Source organism: Sturnira hondurensis, unplaced genomic scaffold (assembly GCF_014824575.4).
Source record: "Sturnira hondurensis isolate 20B ecotype Veracruz unplaced genomic scaffold, ASM1482457v3 Scaffold0022136, whole genome shotgun sequence".
In the NCBI taxonomy this organism is placed as follows: domain Eukaryota; kingdom Metazoa; phylum Chordata; class Mammalia; order Chiroptera; family Phyllostomidae; genus Sturnira; species Sturnira hondurensis.
Window position 1 is genome coordinate 2,204,132 of NW_028094767.1, and position 20,764 is coordinate 2,224,895.

At 40.5% G+C, this 20,764-nt stretch overlaps 1 protein-coding gene across 1 annotated transcript in view; it reads right to left on the reverse strand.

Annotated features, from left to right (window-relative positions):
* The window catches only part of CD109 (CD109 molecule), a 119,838-nt gene that overhangs the window by 15,254 nt on the left and 83,820 nt on the right, over window positions 1-20,764 (reverse strand). The window contains exons 21-28 of the mRNA XM_037034310.1: window positions 19,389-19,502; window positions 17,731-17,949; window positions 16,756-16,900; window positions 12,173-12,349; window positions 5,004-5,085; window positions 3,041-3,269; window positions 1,907-2,072; window positions 108-298 (exon numbers count right to left, since the gene is read on the reverse strand). Of these exons, the coding sequence (XP_036890205.1) occupies window positions 108-298; window positions 1,907-2,072; window positions 3,041-3,269; window positions 5,004-5,085; window positions 12,173-12,349; window positions 16,756-16,900; window positions 17,731-17,949; window positions 19,389-19,502 (1,323 nt within the window). The remainder of the gene's footprint in view (window positions 1-107; window positions 299-1,906; window positions 2,073-3,040; window positions 3,270-5,003; window positions 5,086-12,172; window positions 12,350-16,755; window positions 16,901-17,730; window positions 17,950-19,388; window positions 19,503-20,764) is intronic.

Here is a 20,764-nt window from a genome sequence, read left to right on the forward strand (position 1 = left end):
AACTTTTACTCTGCCAAGTAATTTTATAAAGTCATGAAAAAAAGCAACCACATCCTTCTTAAGACTACAGAGAAATGGATAATAAATTTCAAACTATCATCACTCGCCTGCGTAGATGCAAAACCTCCCAGGCTGTTTCTCTGCCTGCTTAGCCACCTCATGACCGGGATGCCCTCCGCAACCTGCCGCTGCAGGAAGTGGGAGAGCAATGCGTAGGCAGCAACTTCGATATCCAGGGAGCTGGGCTGCCAGGACTCAGAAAGTCTGGACACTGATGATACCCAGAATTGCATGCCTCCTGCAAGAGGGAAGTAACGGCAGTCTGAGCAATTACAGAAAAATTACGCTTTATACCATTAACTGTTCTTACACTGGTCCAAGTTTTGCTTGACTAACATAAAAATAGGTATATTTCTATGTATGTATACATTTATGCCAAGCAAAAATACATGTATATCAACACATGCATATAAACATGTACTTATATGTCACTTTTTAAACTATAAAGCTTACAAATTTCCATCCTTTTCCTATTGCTTATATGTGAAGATGTTTTGATGAAAATATTTTCACAAAAGAAATTCCATATGTTTGGCTCGAGACTAAACAGCTATAAATAAAAGAAAAAAACATACTATATTCCAGAAGATAATGTACATAACTTTTCTGACCGGGCCATCCCCAAAATATTTTAGAATACATTGGCAAGAACCCTGTTCTGGGACTCTGCCATTAACCAGTGCTAATGTTCTGGGAAACCTCTCCTTTTTCATTATTTGAAAGTTGGTGTTATAAGTTCAAAATCCAAGCCCCCAAGAAAAAAATGAGGGACCCTGGCCAACTCAACAATCTTCCTGGAGATATTCCTACTAGCCCCCAGAGGAACATCTTATACGGTGCCTCCCCCCACAAACATTACTATTTAGATGATGATCACATGTAGTGGAATGTGTAATAACCACCACCTAGCCAAGTAGAGAAGAAGAAATGTCAAGGAGTGCTGCTTCAGCTTGGATGCAATGACTTTCTAGCCCCTAGCACAACAATAGGTAATAAGGATTCAATCTAACTTACTGCTAATAATAATACATTATTTTTTTATAGTCTCAGAAGTCTACAGTTACCCCTTCTTGAATTAACAGGACTTTGAATCAGTGGACATTACCTACAATTATTTCAGCTCACTCATCACCATATCTATCTACCCTAGTACATTATCTACTATAGGGTAGATACACTCAAGTATCTATCTATGTGCATACACATGCGCGCACACACACACACACACACACACACTCTGAATCTCTGACTATAGAGGTCATTTGGGAAGTGACAACACTTGTACATTTTGTCCTGCTGTAGCCCCTAAGCAGGCCCCAATCAAAAAACATATCATACACATTTATTTACTACCAGCATTTTTGGCACTTGCATTTTTATGAACTGGCATTTTAGCAAGCACTGTGCATTATCTCCTTTACTCCCCACAGCAACCCCCAAATTGGTCCTACTCCAATGTTACGGCTCAGGAAACTGAAGCTCATGAAGAAAACTAAGCAGAGGCAGAATTTGAACTCAGGTCTCTCACAAACCAAGGTCCACTCAAGGCCACCAAACCGTAGCTGGTGGAGAGAACTCAAAGGATAACTACTGACATCTGGCAGAAAATATCTAAAAGAAGAAAAGAGCCAAGCCCCAAAATTCTCTAGCAAACTCCAGGGGGAGGGGCAGTAGCGTGGCCACACCGTAGCCACGTGATCCCATCTGTGCTTCCTTTTTCATCCCATTTAGAAGCTGTAAATGTCATCAAGCTCCTAGCTGGCTTCCAAGGTTTCTCACCTAATTTAATAAATCTCACAGTGCACAACAGTCTCACAGCCCCAGATGGGACCGGACCATGTGTTACCTTCTTGCTCTGCTCTCCCCGTCAGCAGGTGCAAAGCCTCCGTGGCTGTGGGGCTCCCCACGAGTGACAGCGCATAGGTCACAAGAGCCAGGGTGTAATTGTCTGAGATTCCTCTGTTGAATTCAGATTCCAAAAAGTTGACAGACTCTTGCACCTCAAGATAAGGCTTAAAAGAAAAATATTTACCATTCAAAATAACCCCCCAAAAGTATTTTCAACCACTTATTTAACTTTGTCCTAGGCAATGGGAATTAAGAATGATCATAGACATTTACAGATTCGCCGTGTGTTTTGAAAATAACACTGCTTTTTAGTTTCTACAAGTAAAAAAGTCACCATTTCTTATAGGGAATAAAAAGTAGAATTTTTGTCAGTGTTTCTCCCTTTGAATATCACAAACTCAGGTGAAAGCATAAAATATAGCTTAAGAAATATATTTCTCATATTTAATCTCAGGTGTTGAAGCTCTAAATTCAGAAGAACATTTATCTTTCACATGCCTAGTACAGGATTAGGAAAACAGTAGGAGTTTAATATAGACAATGGCTGGTTTGGATCATGTGGAATGCAGCCAGCATTAGGCAGTAAGGCATCAATCACCAAGACAGCTCTGGAGCAAAATTAAGCTCATTAGCATAACTATCCATGTATATTCACTCTCATCCAGACGTCCATGCCCATGTAACACACTTCTTTAGAGTGTGGGTGTACTTTGTACTAAATTAGCAGACACAGTAATTGCTCCATGAAATTTTAGAAATTAAAAAAACTTTTGCAACCTAAATTTGCTAGAATGCACTCCCAAATTCTTAAGAATTGTCTGTTCCCCAAGAAATTAACCTTTACAATAACAAAATACATATTGACTTATCTTACCGACAGCAAGTACAACAACATTTTTTATAGAAAAGTATTTCTAGAATTCTCTTAGTTACTCTGAGTCAGTGGGTCAATACTTTGATTTTCAGATTTTGGAATGTGGCCACAAATGCAAAGCAAATGGGGGCCCAAGTTCAGACTTTGAATGTGATATAAAATTACAAAACTATTCAAGTATCCAGACACATATTTCATCCATCAAGACCTACATTTATGATTTCCCACCCATCATTTATGAAGTTAAAGATTAAATACCTGATACTTTTTATATTTCAGGAGAGAAGTCACAATATAAGCTGTGAGTGTTATAGGACTTTTATTGCCACCTTGAAGCTCAGTGTGGATCACTCTTCCTGGCTCCCAAAATTCACCATTGGGTTTTTGACGGTTTTTGAGCCACGTATACGTTCTGTGTAACACATTCTGATCAATATCTATGTAAGGATCAGCTTCAAGGAAACATCTTAAAACAAAGGCTGACAACCTTGGTAAAAAAAAAAAGGTGGGGGATTACATAAAATACAATTTATAATGTCCTCCAAATAACACCGAGCAAGAAAACACCAGCAACAATAACACTCCTTTCCCCATCAGAAGAGTCACCGAAGAGAGAGCCACTGACAAAGAAACAGAGGGAAGAAAATGACAAAGAGGTGACATAGACAACTCTGGACCTAGTTTCCACAAGAGCGTGGCAAAGAAATTTTAGGTCAACTTACAAAATATCAAAATTAGGAAGAAATTTAGAAATAATCCAATACAGCCTCATTATTTTACAGATTGAGAACTTGACACTCCAAGGCATTCAAACAAATTGTCCAAGATTATTCATCTTTGGACTGTTCTAGGTATTTACTAAGGATGAACTCATTACATTACTTCCCTTAGCCCTTAAGTTGCAGAGAATGTATATGAGATCAGAAACTGTCATACTGTTAAATAGAGAAAATGGACGTTTTCTTTCCTACAGGAAAGGAGTCAGCAAATTATAGCATGTGGGCCAAATCTGTTGGGCCAGAGCTGAGTCTGTTTGCAGCCCAGAGTCTGATTTTGTACCTCTCCCCCTCCATTTTCCACCTAAAAATGGTTTTTAAAGGGAAAAAGAGAGGAATGAGAGGAGAGGGAAGAATGTGCAACACAGACACCATGTGGTCTGTAATGCCTAACATATTTACTATCTGAACCTTTACAGAAAAAGTTGGCTGATTGCTAGATGTTAAGGCAAAAAGAATGTCAAGCAATAAAACAGTGAAACTTTTCTATTTATGGATCTATATCCCGACTCATGCCAAAAGAAAATTTGAACCAGATCTGTTTCATCCTATAAAACATTTAGTGTGGTAAACATTACTAATATTCAATAATATCCAGCTCTTTTACTTTGAGGATGCAGAGAAATTCACTTCCTTGCCTCCCTGAAGTTAAGCATGGCCACGTGACCAGCAGTGATAATGATAAAGTAAAAAGAAACGTTACACCCAAGATGAAGCATCCAATTGCCAGTGCCACATACTCCAGCCTTCTCCCAGGCAGAGAGAGGCAAACCTGGAGCTTCCAGGTGAGATGAGACGGTCAGTTGAAGCATAGACTGTAGAACCCCCTACTGGTGCATAGTGGAAATGCAGTATGTGTAAGAAAAACTTCTCAATAAGCTACTGAGATGGGTTGTTAGCAGAGGTCCTACCTGACTGATCCTCTTTTTCTGAGTGAATTGAAGATAGTGAGGAGATAGCAAGGAGAGAGAGTAATTATCCAAAATCAGCCATTCAGAGTCCATTCTGGAGGAAACTCTAGACATTCATTACTTAATTCTGTCACTGTTTTTGCACACACACAAAAATAACCCTAAAGAACCTGCACTGACTGCATTAACACAAAATTCATGTTGATCATATCAGATTAAAGAAAAAGCTATGTCACGATCACCCGGTATTTCTAATTGATTTTTCTTGACAGCTTTACCATCATCATGTGGTATTTTTATTTATGCTTTTTCCACTAAAAGAGGATTTAGGACCTATCTTTTCCAAACAAAAATTGCTTTGTTAGTGTTTTAAAATCATATTTTAAAAGGAGAATCTCTTTAAAAGACAAGCTATGAGAAATGCAGCCCCAGAGCCTTTATATATATAAAACACATCTTTCAGTTTCATGGCCATTGTGACCCGTGAGGGCCCATTCCATGATAAAGGTTTCTTCTCTCAGCAAAAACACTTACCAAGTGCTCCCAGATGGGTCATCGTCCCCAAAAGCACTGAAAGAGCCATCTTCCCGTTGGTAGAGAAGTTCTCTCTGGTAACCTAAGGGCACCAAAATAGATCAGCAATGTAATCAACTTGCAATGAATGGAAGTTTCTGATCACGCATTCATACTGAGGAAACATGGGGAGAGAATGGGAAGGAAAAAGACATCAAATCAACAACTAATATTGAATACTTTCCATGGTAAGTGCTGTGGAAAATTTAAAATACCAGAACTTTTCAAGCAGAATGCCTAAAATAACCACTGTTATATCCTCAAAGTAAAGTAAATTCAGAGGAATACTATAACATAGACAATTCCAGCCATCCAAAAGCAAGCAAATTAAAAGCAGTTTTATTCCGCTCTGTAGTTTTCACTCCAATGGTTTCAATACTTAGTCACCTAAAATTGTTTGTTGCCTAAGAAAAAACTAAAATATCATTACTAAAGTTTAAAGCTAACACAGAAAGTGAAAAGGCTTTCTACTTTTAGGCCAGCAACAAAGAGGGTTGGAGGAAGGGCGAATTGTTAAATAATCGAAGACAGTGCCTCTAAAATTTTTTGGCCATGGCCAACCGAGGTAAACCAAAGACCAACTGGTCTGCCCACCACATCAACTCCAAGGTTTCACTTAAAAAACAGAAGAAAACAAAACCTTAATAGTAGTAATGAAGTCTCATTATAGAAATAAATTGGGAAGGGGGTTAAGGTTCATGTGTCTGCTGTAATAAAAGCAGATGTTTCATATTTGCAAATAAGTGATGGCAAATAAGAGGCAGATGTTTCATACTTGCGCAGTGATGCATGCAGGTCTCCAAGTCCAGTGACTCAGAAATTATAGACTGAACACTAAAGATTCACCAAAGAACCCACAACAGACTAACTTGCCAAAAATGAAATTAAAATAGCAATAATTTATCATTAAAAGTAAAGCATAAGCAAGAACCAAAACCATTCCAAACTCCAGGTATTATCAATGATTCTCTGATAACCAAGAATTCTTCCGAAAAGTACAGGATGCCACTACAGGCAGGTAAGGCACACGTCATGAGCCTTCAGCTCGGCACATGGAGCCCGGGAACCGTGAACATTTGTAACACGTTGAATTTAATTCCTTGTAAATTCTTGCAATAAACATTTTTACATTATGAATATCACATTTTAGAAGCATCAACAATTATAATTATTCATATTTGATTAATAAAACATGAGTATTAATATTTTTAAATCGCAGTTAATCTGGCCTTGCCATGTCCCCAACTTTTCCCAGTGAGCCTCTCCACAGGAGACCCCAGCTCTGTGGAGCTGACGTAAGCTACAGGGAGACAAAACACTAAAAAAAAAACAAAACCCTGCTTCATGGTGATCTCCAAGGCCCATGGTAACAGAAATATACATTAATATTCAAACAGTGACAGAATTTTGTCACTGTTTGAATTAATTTAGTTAATTCAAAGAAGTTAATTTAAAGAAGGGGATGTTAGGTTATAATCTTTATGTTTAAAACTAAAATATTATGGCACAACCTTAATCCAAACACTGACTGCATGTCAGGAACTGTTCAAAGCCCTTTCGGGACCCAGATCATTCTTACAACCACCCTGTGATGCAGATGCCGTTATCGTCCCTTTTTAAAAATGGTAAAAGTGAAACTCACGTGCAAGGTCACACAGCTGGTCGGTACTGAAACTAGTCCTTAGCCAAGGCCTACCTGTCTGCAAAGCTTCTGTTTCCTAGTCATTCAGAGACTTCTTTCAATGATTACTGAGGGAAAAGTCCCTAGCACAGCACTTTTTACACAGCAAGCTCTCAATAAGCAATAGGAATTACTTTGTAATACAAGCGGAAGGAAAGCCTTTCCAACCACAGAATTTTTTTTAAAGTTGACAAATTTAACTAAAAAAATTTTGTTTTTACCTTTTCTGGCAAAATACACTATTAGCAAAGTTAAAAGATCATGAATTAGAAGAAAATGTTTGTAACATATGAGAGAAGCAAATGGCTAATATCCCTAATTTAATATAAATGTATATGTTCATATATTACTACAATATATTTATATATATATATATATGAAGTACATTTTTAAATTTAGAGAAAAAATATTTAAACCTACAGAAAACAATGGATAAAAGAACATTTTACAAAAAAAAAAAGAAAAATGGACCTTAATATATAAAAAATGTTCATCTTCAAAATGCAAATTAAAACCAATTGAGATGCCATTCCTCATCTATCACATTAGCAAAGATTCAAAAGCTTGACCAGTCACCCCACTGGGGAGGCTGTGAGGCGACCAGTACCCGCCACTGCTGGAGGGAGTTCAGAACAGTAAACTCCTGTGTAGAAAAATGTCCAGGGGGGTTCAGCCCATGGCCTGCGGTTGCATGTGGCCCAGGATGACTATGAATGTGACCCAACACAGAATCTTAAAACATTATGAGTTGGGTTTTTTTATTACATGTCATAGTGTATTTAATGTGTGGCCCAAGGCAAGTCTTCTTCCAGCGTGTCCCAGAGACACTGAAGGTTGGACACCCCTGGGCTCTTCTGACTCAATAATCCCACTTCTAAGAACCTAGCCTGAAGATACACCTCCAACAACACCAACATGTACATGCAAAAGATTATTCCCTGCAGCATTGTTTGCAATTGCAAGCATATTAGAAATAACCTAAATGTGCCAGAATTACACATCGGTTGAGTAAACTTTAGTGCATACACACAATGCAGTACTGTGAAGCTGTAAAAAAAGAATAAGGATTATTTCTCTGAACTGACATGCAGTAATTTGCTGGAAACATCTTTAAGTGAAGAGGACAAAGTCTAAAGCAGCACATGTCGTATACTACCTTTTGTGTAAAAAAAAAAAACAAACAAGAAAACGTGTGTGTATAAGTTAGGTTCTGCAGAGAAGGGGACAGAGAACCTCGAAACTAAAGAAGTTACCTACAAGGGCAGGGAGAAGGGACACAACAGGCACAGACACCCTGTGCATACACCTTTCAGAATAAGTCTGACGTTTAAAAAGATATCAATGATCGACCTACTCAAAAAGCCAAGTAAGAATGAAAAAAGCTAAATGATAGGCATTATTCATATCACCTTAGTTCACTTTAACATGTTTTAGTTTCCCTATAATGTTGAAAAAAAACAAAATAAAATCATTTCCTTTTCCAGAGCCATCCAGGGATCACAGAGAAGCAGGATAATTTTCTAATACTCACAAAGGAAATTAGCAAAAGAGTCCAAGGCATTCTCCCTCATTTTCCACTTCAGGACCAGATCTACCAGATAAAGTTGAACTGTGAACCCAGTCTGACAGAGGAGAGGAGGGGGAAGGGAGAAGAGAAGAAAGCAGAGGAAAAGAAGAGAGGAGGAAAGGAAAAAAGGAAAGGCTCATGGCCCTCCATCAGCACAGGAGGTGCTTCTGCGAAAGGAGGGACCAACTTCAAGAAGACCATGTGCCTCCAAGCCGCGAGATCACATCAACAACTGCAGTTCCAAGCATGAGTTATGTAAAACCGGTCAGAGAGATGAGCTCATGGAGATGAGGTCAGTGCTTATGGAAATTACCCCCACGTGGCTGACCTCCAACAGTCCCCCTTAATATCAACAACTAGCACCATTCCTCCACCAGGGGCAGCCAGCCCAGAGCGGGGAAGGACGCACAGACTACCCCCCACTGGGAGCTCATTTCTAGAGCTGGCATGGATGAAACTGAGAGTCTAAAACACCAGCCCTGCACCCATGGCAAAACAAAGGAGAGAACTAGAACCCAGAGAGAGGAGCTCATCTGGCTGTCTGGGTGGGAGTCTCCTGTGGGGCTCCGTTCCTTGTCTGACACTAGCCAGGCAATCGTTAGAGAACCGTCGGCTGCTGGTCCTCCAAACCATCCACTCCATGTACAGAAAAGCACATTGTTGACTCAGCTGTAATGCTTCTTGTTAATACCACAACTCAGCGTTCTGATGTAGTCACCTAAGTTGGAGACTTGTCATCACGGCAGGTGAGAAAGGCAAAAATATAGTGTTTTCCACGTGTTTATGAGGAAGTAAGAGTATAGCCTTTAAGTTCACAGTTTTATGAATAGCTCTTGAGTTAAAAAGTAATAGCTCTAGAGTTAGAAAGTAATAATAGTATAATCAGAATTAACAAACACCCTGAAAATTAAAATACAGAGGAAGTCCAGAGACTGCTGAGATAATGCCACATGAACTGTCATTTATAAAGGGCCAAAAAAGACACAGACTTACTGGGTCATGACCTTCCTTTGAAATAGCCACAAATGAAAAGTATTTAAAATTTATCATAATAAATATGAAAGTGCTAGTCATGAAAACACATAGAACAGTAACATTCCAACCATAAGTTGATGTGGTTTACCTCAAGTGTCAAAACTGCATAAGAATAAAAGAAGTAAAATCAGCCCCCTGTTACCGTATCAATCACTTTCTCTGGTTAAACAAAAGAAGTTGATAAAAATATCCTCTGTACTAAAAGATGAGTAATCCTTACCAACTCCCTTACTCTCTATGACATGAAATGGAAAGTGAGAACTTGACCACGTGTCCTCACGTCTTTGTTGCTGCCTCCAGCCACCCCTGTGATGGCCAAATGCAGCACCAGACTTCTGTAACCTGCTTTTTTCCTGTTTTATTTCAAGAGAGAAAATATAATATGTTTTCAACTAAGCCTGGTCTGAGTCCCACTTGAAAAATTGAGCTGCAGGCATTATGATTTAAATATTTGAGAAAAACAAGTGTTTTAAATCTCTAATTAACAGATTCAGGATTTCCAGTCCTTATCAAAAACAGCTTTTATTTTACGGTTCTATTTTTCTTTTGACAGTAAAAGACACTTCATTCAATGATGTAGCTGTTGTTTTGACCAAAAAACAACGGGTTGGGTTACGGGGCTCCTGGGCCAAGCATGATTTAAGTAAAACAATGCGCTGTTCATCAATGACATTTAAATAATATAATCACGACTGATGCCAAAGCCACTTTAACTCCTTAAAAAAATAAAAAACAACTACAGTATATTTAAAGGACTTTAGCAAATGTGATGGCAAAAGAAAAAACAGAATCTCTGAAATAAGACACTGATTTCATAATGAAAATCATTATACCAAGAGGTTTTTGTGCACTACATTGAAATGTGATTCGGTCCAGTGTGGGAAATGTGTTTAGGGGAGCGCCACTGGACTGGCCCCCATCAGCCACTCTGCCAGCCCAAAAGGTAGAACACTGAGACCACTGGCCACATTTCCCAGCTGATAAGAACATGCAAGGGCCTAGTGTTTATAAATAATGACCACATTGTAGAAGCACTTGAGAGACCTTCTAGGTCCAATCGTCACATTACGATGGTGAACCTAAGGCCCAAAGAAGTTAATATTGGTAGCAATGTGTTCCTCCATCCTGTACTTATTGAGGTACGAATATAGCCACTCTAGATTCACCGAGGTATCAAAACAGGGATACGACGGAGGAGACATTAATGATGGTCCCCGCTGTCAGGGAGCTTATCTTCTAGTGCAGCAGACAGATCATTAAAATAATTTTAAGATAATCTGAAATAATGTTTTAAGTGGTAAATAAAAAAATGGAATAATATAACTGAGAGTTACTAAATGGTTAGGAAACACCACTCTGAGAAAACCACCACCTGAATGAGGAGAAGAAGCCAGCCACGGAAAGATGGGAGGCAAGAGCCTCCCAGGAGATGGAAGGACACAGTTAAAGGCACCGAAGCTCCAGTTGTGGCCAGACGGGGAACCAAACACTGGCAGCGTCAGACAAGGTGGAAGATGGAGGCCCGTCCAGTTCGATCAGGTCCTTGTAGGATGAGGCCAAGAACCTAGAAAGCCAAAAGCATAGAAGACTCCCACTGGAAATTTTGAGCAAGGAGGTGACATGAATTTGAAATTAGCAAAAGTTCTCTTTTATAACACGTGGAGACCACAGGGCTAGAAGCAGAGTCTATTTAGGAAGCCAATGGAGCTGTCTACATGAGCCATGACGGCGAGGGAACTGAACACTCAGCCACGGGATGAAGACGTGGAAGCATTTCCCACTCGTTTTTAGAGGTAGAAGGGGCAAGATTTACTTGCTGACTTTAGACCCTAACTTCCTAGTTAGATGCAACTAACTAGTGCTGAAACGTCTCACTTAATCTTCACAACAGTGTCATTCCTATATATCATCCTCTTGAAACTAGCCAAATTAAATTTTGAATACAAGTTTTCAAAAGATACAGAGTTAAATTCCAACAATTTCAATTTTTTTTTACTCATCTCCTTAAATATAATCATTATGGTGACGGGCAAAGATCTCATTTGTTTTTAGCATGGCACCCACTATTGTGACCAGAGAGCACTTAGAGTTCAAACCCCAGCTCTGCCACTTACTTGTTGTATGACCCTGAGTGAGTTAGTTAACTTTTCTGTGCCTCAGTTTCCTCATCTGTAAAAATAGAAGGATAACACTAATACTAATTATGAGCATTACATGATATATTAGATGTAAAGGTTTTAGAACACTGCCTACCATATAGTAAGCACTCAACTAATGTTAACCATTGGTATCAGCCAGTCGCAAACGCAAAGTATCTGGTGTCCACAACCAGTATCAGCTTCTCAAGGAGCCACAGTACAGTCACCACCGCTCTGGATTCCGACCTGAGGATCCAGCAGGGCCTCCCCCCACACACATTTCTCTCCTAACCGTCCACTTGACGTTCTGCACACACGGAGAAGGTCCCCACCATGGGACACCACAAGTGCTTACGGACAGACAGTCTTCTCCACCGAACAGGGAATTCCTCTGTCACCTCAGCACTAGAAGGAACCCTGGCACTCCATGTTTAATGAATAAAAAACATTCACCCCTTTCACTTTTTTAGTGGTTTTAAATTTCAGGACCCTTATAAAAATACAAATCCCTCCATAAACCAACCCCTTAACAACACCTTAGCAGCAAGTAGTAAAGTGAGCACACACTCCTAGCACATTTCCACACAATCACATAGCAAAGTCCCACCATCACATCGCAAAGATGGAATCTGCCTGTTTTGTACAATGGTCTAGAGTGAACTCTACCTTAAAAAAATTACAAATTAAAGCATGGTTCTAAAATGCTTACCTTGTCTCATAAATGAAAGGGCTTTTTCTTTTAGATTCTCTGTCAGTTGTTTCTTCTTAGTCAGGTAATCCAAAACATAAATATTTGGAGCAAAATTTATCATGTTCTGTTCACCACAGCCATAAGGCATCCGAATCAATGAGGCTAAGCCATTGATGGAAGAACCAAGAATATCTCCTGAAAGCACAAGATATTGAACACATTCAGCAAATGCTCAATACCTGTACCTGTTGGTGGAGAAGAGACCTCCACTGAGAACAGAAGGTATCCAGTGCTTACGACAGAGGAGAAACTGTATGTCGTTTTTAGGATGATTGCTCTAATAAATGGTAATACAGTGACACTGAACTTGTAGATTACATGACAAATTAGGACATTCCTTAGCTCAGGTAAAGATATAGGCATACACCAGACAAAAAATAAGTTTAACAAGATAAATCTTGAACAAAAATGTCAGGAATTAACCATTAACAAACCACTGTTCTTATACAGGAAAGAAATGTTTTTGTGTGTGTGTGTGGTTTTTTTTGTTTTTTTTTTAATTTATTTATCTTTAGAGGGGAAGGGAAGGAGAGAGGAAGAGAAACATCAATGTATGGTTGCTTCTTGTGCATGCCCTGCTGGGAACTGGCCCCTGCCAGGAACTGGCCAGGGGAACTGGCCCCTGCCAGGAACTGGCCCCTGCCAGGAACTGGCCTGCAACCCAGGAATGTGCCCTGACTGGGAATCGAACTACGATTGTCTGGTTCACAGGCCCGTGCTCAATCCACTGAGCTACACCAGCCAGGGCAGGAAAGAAATGTTTTTTAAATTAGTATTCTTTGTGTAAATAAAACTTCAATTTGATTTCTTACTAATATACTACAAATACTTCAGAAATAATTTTTAAAAAGATAGAAAAAGTTAAATCCAGAACTTCCGGCCAAGATAAAGGCGTAGGTAGACACACTGTGCCTCCTCACACAACCAAAATAAGGACAACAACAATTTAGAAACAAAATAACAACCAGAACTGACAGAAAATTGAACTGTATGGAAGTTGGACAGCCATGGAGCTGAAATAGACACATTCATCTAGACCACTAGGCAGAGCAGAGTCAGGCCGAGGAGAGAGGGGTCACAGCACAAGAAGTGGTAACACCACGCACCCAAGGCACCCTGGGTGTGCAAGGTGGTAGCGGGCGGACCCTGGGTGCACAGGCAGCAGCTGGAAGACCCCAGGTGAGGGGTGGCAACGGGCAGACCCAACAAGGCAGCAATTGAGAGGCGGGGCACTGTGTACCAGGCAAGTGGCTGACTGGGCAGCGGTCCCACATTTGCGTGCAGGTAACTGGGGAGCCAGACAGATGGAGCAACCCAAGGTCCCAGCGCTGGGAAATAAAGCCTCAAAACACTAATTGAAAACACCTGTGGGGGCTGATGCACAGGGTGACTCCCAACCTCACAGGAGAGTTTGTTGGAGAGACCCACAGGGTCCTAGAACATATATTACACAAGCCCACCCACCTAGGAACCAGCACCAGAAGGGCCCAGTTTGCTTGGGGGAAGCAGTGGAAGAGACTGAGGTCCAACAGAGAGCAGAGCAAGTGCCATTGTTCCCTCTCAGACCCCACCCCCACATGCACCACATACAGCATCACAACCCAGCAACTGGGTTGCCCTGCCCTGGTAAACACCTAAGGCTCCGCCCTTTAGTACATAACAGGCGAATGCAGCAAAACCAAAAAAAAAAAAATTGGACCAAACAGATCAAAGTTCCACAGCAAATATAACTAAGTGACAAAGAGACAGTCAACCTATCAGATGCATAGTTCAAAATACTGCTGATCAGGATGCTCACAGAATTGGTTGAATATGGCTGCAAATTACATGAAAAAATGAAGGCTACACTAAGTGAAATTAAGGGAGATGCACAGGGAACCAATAGTGATGGAAAGGAAACTGGGACTTTTCATCAAAAGTGAGTGGACCAAATCAATGGAGTGAACCAGAAGGGATAAAGAAACAACCAAACAGAAAAGAATGAAGAAACAAGAATTCAAAAAAATGAGGAGAGGCTTAGGAACCTCCGGGACATCTTTAAACGTTCCAATATCCAAATTATAGGGGTACCAGAAGGGGAAGAGGAAGAGCGACAAGTAGAAAACTTATTTGAACAAATAATAAAGGAGAACTTCCCCAGTCTGGCAAAGGAAGTAGACTTCCAGGAAATCCAGGAAGCTCAGAGAGTCCCAAAGAAGGTGGACCCAAGGAGGAACACACCAAGGCACATCATAATTACATTAGCCAAGATTAAAATGAAGGAGAGAATCCTAGAAGCAGCAAGAGATAAGGGGACAGTCACCTACACAGGAGTTCCCATCAGACTATCGGCAGATTTCTCAAAAGAGACCTTACAGGCAAGAAGGAGCTGGAAAGAAATATTCCAAGTCATGAGAGGCAAGGACCTACATCCAAGATTACTCTATCCAGCAAAGCTTTCATTTAGAATGGAAGGGCAGATAAAGTGCTTCCTCAGATAAGGTCTGAGAAGCCCTTAATATATGAAATGTTAAAGGGACTTATCTAAGAGAAAGATAAAAAACATGTATAGTAAAATGACAGCAAACTCACAATTATTAACAACCACACCTAAAACAAAAACAAAAGCAAACAACTACAACAGGAACAGAACCACAGAAATGGAGATCACATGGAGGGTTAGCAACAGGGGAGTGGGAGGAGGAGAGAGGGGGAGAAGGTACAGAGAATAAGTAGCATAGATGGTAGGTAGAAAATGGACAGGGGATTGGCAAGAATAGTATGGGAAATGTAGAAGCTAAATAATTTAAGACACATGGACATGAACTAAAGTGAGAGAATGTGGTTATGAGAGGGTGTGTAGGGTGGAGGGGTATGAAGGGAGGAAATGGGACAACTGTAATAGCATAATCAATAAAATATATTTTAAAATAAAATAAAATAAAATAATTTTAAAAAAGAGAGAGGAAGGATTCTTTCCTATGAGTAGACTGCGGCCACACTGCCATGCTGTCAAACTTTAGGTGTTAATACAAAGATATACATAAAGGCAATAATATTACCACTGCAGGTTATGTTTCTAATATTCAGAGTGAATATAACCTTAGACCATCAAAATTCAAAGAAGCAAGCTAGTATTCACACATTCTGAGCTACCAAATAGTCTCTTTAAAATAAACATCATATAAAAATAAAACCTGAAAGATCATTCTTTATGTCAAGCTTTAAAAAGTACATCTCAGGCCCTGGCTGGTGTAGATCAGTGGATTGAGTGCGGGCCTGCAGACCACACGATCGCGGTTCAATTCCCAGTCAGGGCACATGCCTGGGTTGCAGGCCAGTTCTCAGCAGGGGACTCATGAGAGGCAACCATACATTGATATTTCTCTCCTTCTCTCCTTCCCTTCCCCTCTGAAGATAAATAAATAAAATCTTTTAAAAAAAAGTACATCTCAAAGTACTTCAGTGACCCCAGATAGACTCATTCCAGCGTAAGGTGTAGTAGCACACGTTTAAAAGTCAAGGCTTCTCCCTCTGCGTGCACGTGTGTTCATGCATGTGTGCGTGTGTGCATGGGTGGGCTGAATCCTTCCAGCATCCCATTGCTGTGGGTGATGCATCGGAAGAATTTTTATTCCCCTAAAGAAGGAGCTTATTTAATTCTTTTTAAAGTCATATATAAGGCTCCAAAGAAAGTCCTCTATAGAGGAACTGGTTACTTGGGGTTATAGTAGAAAAGCATTACATCTGTGGATGGGAATGAACAAGAATCTCTGAGGTGTTTAAGGTCCTAACACCTTGAAAACACAGCAATTTAGATGTCATTAACCTAAACATTTCCTTCACGTTTTTGCAAAGCACATCAATATAAACAGACTGTTTGTGTGGGAGCTGTGTTTAGTAGCTGATTCAAAAGTCCTTTTAGGGGTGCAGAGGGAGACTAGGGGAGGCTGCCTGAAATCGGCGGGTCTCTCCCTGCTGTAAAGGTGACTCGGGTCCTGTACAAACAACTGCCCTCGGCAGTAGTTCTCAGCTTTCGGTTGGCAGAAGCACTTCTGGAACCTTTTCCAAATACACATACCCTGGCCGTGGCCCAAGAGTCTGAATGAGGAGCGCCATGGAGGACTCCAATACTTGCCAGACTTGAGAGCCACGGGAGCCAGTTCTTAGAAATAACCTCCCCCAGTAGCCACATTATAGGGGGGCCTCACTACTCAAAAAGTGCTCTGCAGACCAGAAGCACCAGCGTCACCTGGGAGTTTGTCCCAAATGCAGAACCCCAGGTCCCAGCCCAGGCCTACCATGCCAGAGTCTGCCTTTAAACCAGACCCCCAGGCAATTCACATGCACACTGAACACACAGAAGAACTGGTTTAGGACACCTATCTTGCTAGGCTTTCTGCAGTAATCCTGCTGGCCTTCCTATTTGATACCAACTAAAAACTTGTTGCAACCTTTTCTCATTCTGACCAAATAAAGTTTGGTACATCTACAAATAGATGAAAATATATATCATCATGTATAAATGAACCAGTAATTATGATACTTTATTCCATTCTTACCAATTGCAGTGATCTGAACTCTCTCACTACCACTCACTGTATCGGGAGGAAAGGAAAAACTCAAAGTTTTCTGTGTCGTCTGTAGCTTGTTGTCAGTCAAGTCCAATAAGATGGATTGTGAATATAATTTTTCTATTCCTTCAGCCTGTCGACACAAAAGCAACACAATTAATGTGGTCCCCCCTCCTCTGTTTACAGAGCACTGAATGCAGACAATAAAAGCAACACTATTAACGTGGTCCCCCCCCTCTGTTTACAGAGCACTGTGTGCAGACAAGAAAACAAACATCCAGCCCGTTGTGTCCCAGTGTGTGTGTGTGGTGAGGTAAGCACCTACCATTCTTTGACTCTCGCTTCAAATCTGTTAATAAGCATTCACTCTCTAGTTAAATTAGACAAACTATCTCGTGAAATGGCAATGGGAATGACAAAGGAGAAAATGAAAAGGTGATGAGAAAAACTCTCTAAGGCAGGTTCTACCACTATCCAGAGAGGTTAAATACCTTGCCCAAAGTCACACTTGACGGAGCTGGGATTAGAACCCAGGGCTGCCTCGCCACAGAGCACAAGTGCTTATGCACCACGCCAAGTTGTTTTTTTTGTGCACAACATGTTCTCAAAAAAAAATCTACAAAATGCTTTCTATCTGTGCTGGGGAATTCCAAAATTTAAAACCTACATGCCAACTTCACATGATTTAATAGGATCCCAATGGCACATGATTTATAAATATAACTGACTGCAAAAGAGACTTGCTTTACAGCCATACTATCGATGAAAAGAGGAGATTGGCAGCTTCTTCCAAAACATAATACATTTTTACATATAGATGAGAAAAACAATTAGGCATTACTGGAAAAGTGGAGGAGATGACCCACTAGATCTGACCAACAAATCTAACCAAGAAAAACCGCCTTCTGTTTCCTTTTCACTCACATGTTTCCATTTCATTTATTGGAGATTCCAAATATTTACCTTCACTAGCACCCTCTGGGTGACAGCATCGGAAGCAGCAGGTGAAAATGCTGTGACTGTGATAGGAATTTCCCCCACGCGGGTTGGCTTGACCGGGAAAAGAACAGTCGCACCATCCTCACTGGGAACAACAATGGTCCGCTGGTGCTCTGTGGCATTTATTTCATTTGAAGCCATTAGAATATCAAATTTGTCACTTTTTTCAATGACCACCTTGACCTGGAAGAAAAATTTATTATCAAAGGTTTTGTATAATAAATGCTCTGGTGTAAAGTGTTAACTTGATCACTACCTTCAGTTCTGTTAATCTGCCAGGCCCAAGGCTAGAGGAAGATGAGGCAGATTCGGCCAAAGAGAGGACGGAAGGGCAACAGGAAATTTTCATCTCTTTCCTGTGCTTCCTTAGTCCACTTCTAAACTCAACTCCAACTAACATCAAATTCTGCTGTTATCCAGAGCCTTCGAGTGGTCAGGAGGTGCCCAGAAAGGTTATTTCATGTCATTGTATTGCCACAAGCCTGACTGAACTGTCATTCTGAGACACTGGTGTTACTAGAAAAACCTGAGACAGAAGGGTGACATGTTATGACATCACTGAGAGTCTCTGCTAAAATTACTCCAAGGAAAATGGGACTCAGACATTTGTCCCGAAGTGTCCATCAGCTGTAAACTTTTGTAAAGTGTCAGAGTCGCCGCTCTCATCAAGAACAGCACATCTCTGAGCCTTACAACTTATGAATTGTTTTCCCATTTATTTTCTCATCTGTTTCCCAAACTATTTTCTGTAGAAACAGTAATTATTATTCTCACTTACAGAAGCAGAAACTACAATTAATTTATTTACCAGGAGTGGTAGAGAGGGGACTCCCTCTGACTCCAGAGCTTTTGCTCTTCACACTGTACCATGTCGACTAGATTAAAAACTAAAATTTAAAGGAAGAACTAATTTATTAATGGACATAGTGCTTTAAGAAAGTATAGCATTTCCACGTAGTAATTAACTTGATAAAGTTAATTACAGCTCTCTATTTACCATGGGGCTGTGGGGGGAGGGGGGCGAAGGGGGGAGTCAACCATTTGGTTAACACTGTTAGGGACACAACCCAAACCGTGAGCCAAACCCTGCCTTCCAGGGAGCTGACTAACTAAGGAGATGCAAGCACACAACTCAGAAAACCAAAGCCTTAAAAACAGGATGCACTAAATAAACATGGGGACAATAAACATAACAGAATGGGTGAGAAAAGGCACCTTACTTTCAAGCCAGGTCTTGAATGAAATAAATTTCTTGCCAACTACAGTGGGCACAGTGATAAATGACAGTGATAAATGGCAACACATTCTAGATGTAAGACTAGGAAAAAACCGTGGCAGCAGGAAAGAGAAAGACTGGCCTCAGAGACAACGTGGAAGTTACGTGGCTTAAGTGAGGAAACTGGGCTGGAGAAGACAGATGGGGGAGAGAGAGAGGGAAAATGCTTAGATGTGAGAATAATACCCTTAGACATTTATAAGTAGAAGAAATCGCTGCCAAAGTTTGTGTATGTTCATTTCTCCGGAATGTACGCAGAACCCAAACACTGTCCAGCCCAGTCCCTGCATGTTTTCTCCATTTTTCCCTGAAGTGTAAGTGATTCACCAGACCTTTCATATGTTACCTCAGTGGCGTCTTTCAAATAATTGAATATGGTTACTTCCAAAGCAAATTCTTCACCTCTGATCACAGAGTAGGGAAGATTCAAAAAAATGAAAAATGGCTGAAAGGCTTGTAGCTGAAAAGAACACAATGAATACATATTTTATTTGAATCAAAATGCTTCACATTTTATGTGACTAAAAGAAAATCTCGCAAAACCTATGAAATTTATAACTTCATATAGAAATGTCCACTTGCCTATCAACACACAGCAAACACAGTAACTTACTGCAAGTGAATATGGTAAATTGATTTGATTTGTGTTAGACAACACTATCTTTTATGAAAGGCCTACTTGGAACCAGGTAGTTTACACAAATTATTTCATTTAACCATCACAACCTTGAGGCAGGTGTTATGCTCATAGTTTGCAGAAATGAAATCTGAAGCTGAGAGACCCCTGTAACTAGTATGAGGTAACACTGTCAGTAAGTGGAGGAGCCACAACTGGGTCCCAGTGTGTCTGACAACAATGCCAAGTTCTCTGCTACTGCGCTATACTGACGCCGCCCATCTGCTTCAAAAGCAGCTAGTCAAATCAAAGAGCCCCTGTTTTAGACTCGTGTGCCAAGTCTAAATGATGTTCTGCCTACTGCCTTTCACACATGCAGACACATGGACTTCCTCGCTGGTGACTCACCTCTGACACTGTTGACTATGTCCTGCAGGGGACACAGAACCCCCTCCCCTACCTCTGAGGATAAAACTCAATCCCTGCGAGCTGGTGGTTCTCACCAGCAGCAGAAATCCCCTCTAGGGGTTTGCCTGGACATTTGTGGAAGGTCTTAGATTGCCACAGCGTTTGAAGGGTGCCACTGGCACTCAGCCGGTGAAAGTCTGGAATGCTCAGGGCAGTCCCAGCCTACAGAGAAGTGCCCCATATCCCTCATGAGTCTTGAACGTCTCTTCAGACATTTGTGTAGCATCGATAAAGTACCTGCTTATGATACCCTGAGCTTACTGCATAATTCCACTGTACAGGTAAACGCAAAGCATTTTTCAATGCACACTTGATTTTTCATGAATACAACTATTTTGTTAATCAAAAGAAGACTGTGCTTGGGTTTGTTTTTTTTTGGTAACTTTACTTAAAGTTGTTCACAATTTCAGAAATTTGCATCACTTCACGCAGCACCACTCAAGGTTTTTGCGTTGCTAAAACAATACAAATCTGCCAAAGTGCATTTCTGTGCATGGCACAAACATTTAAATATACTACTCTGTCTTCTAGTGCAGTTAGTTATGCCGGGTCATTTATATCCTGAAATATAATTATTTTATATTTACTGTCCTTTTATTACTACTTAATATTTCACTTAGGGCATCATATTGATTTTT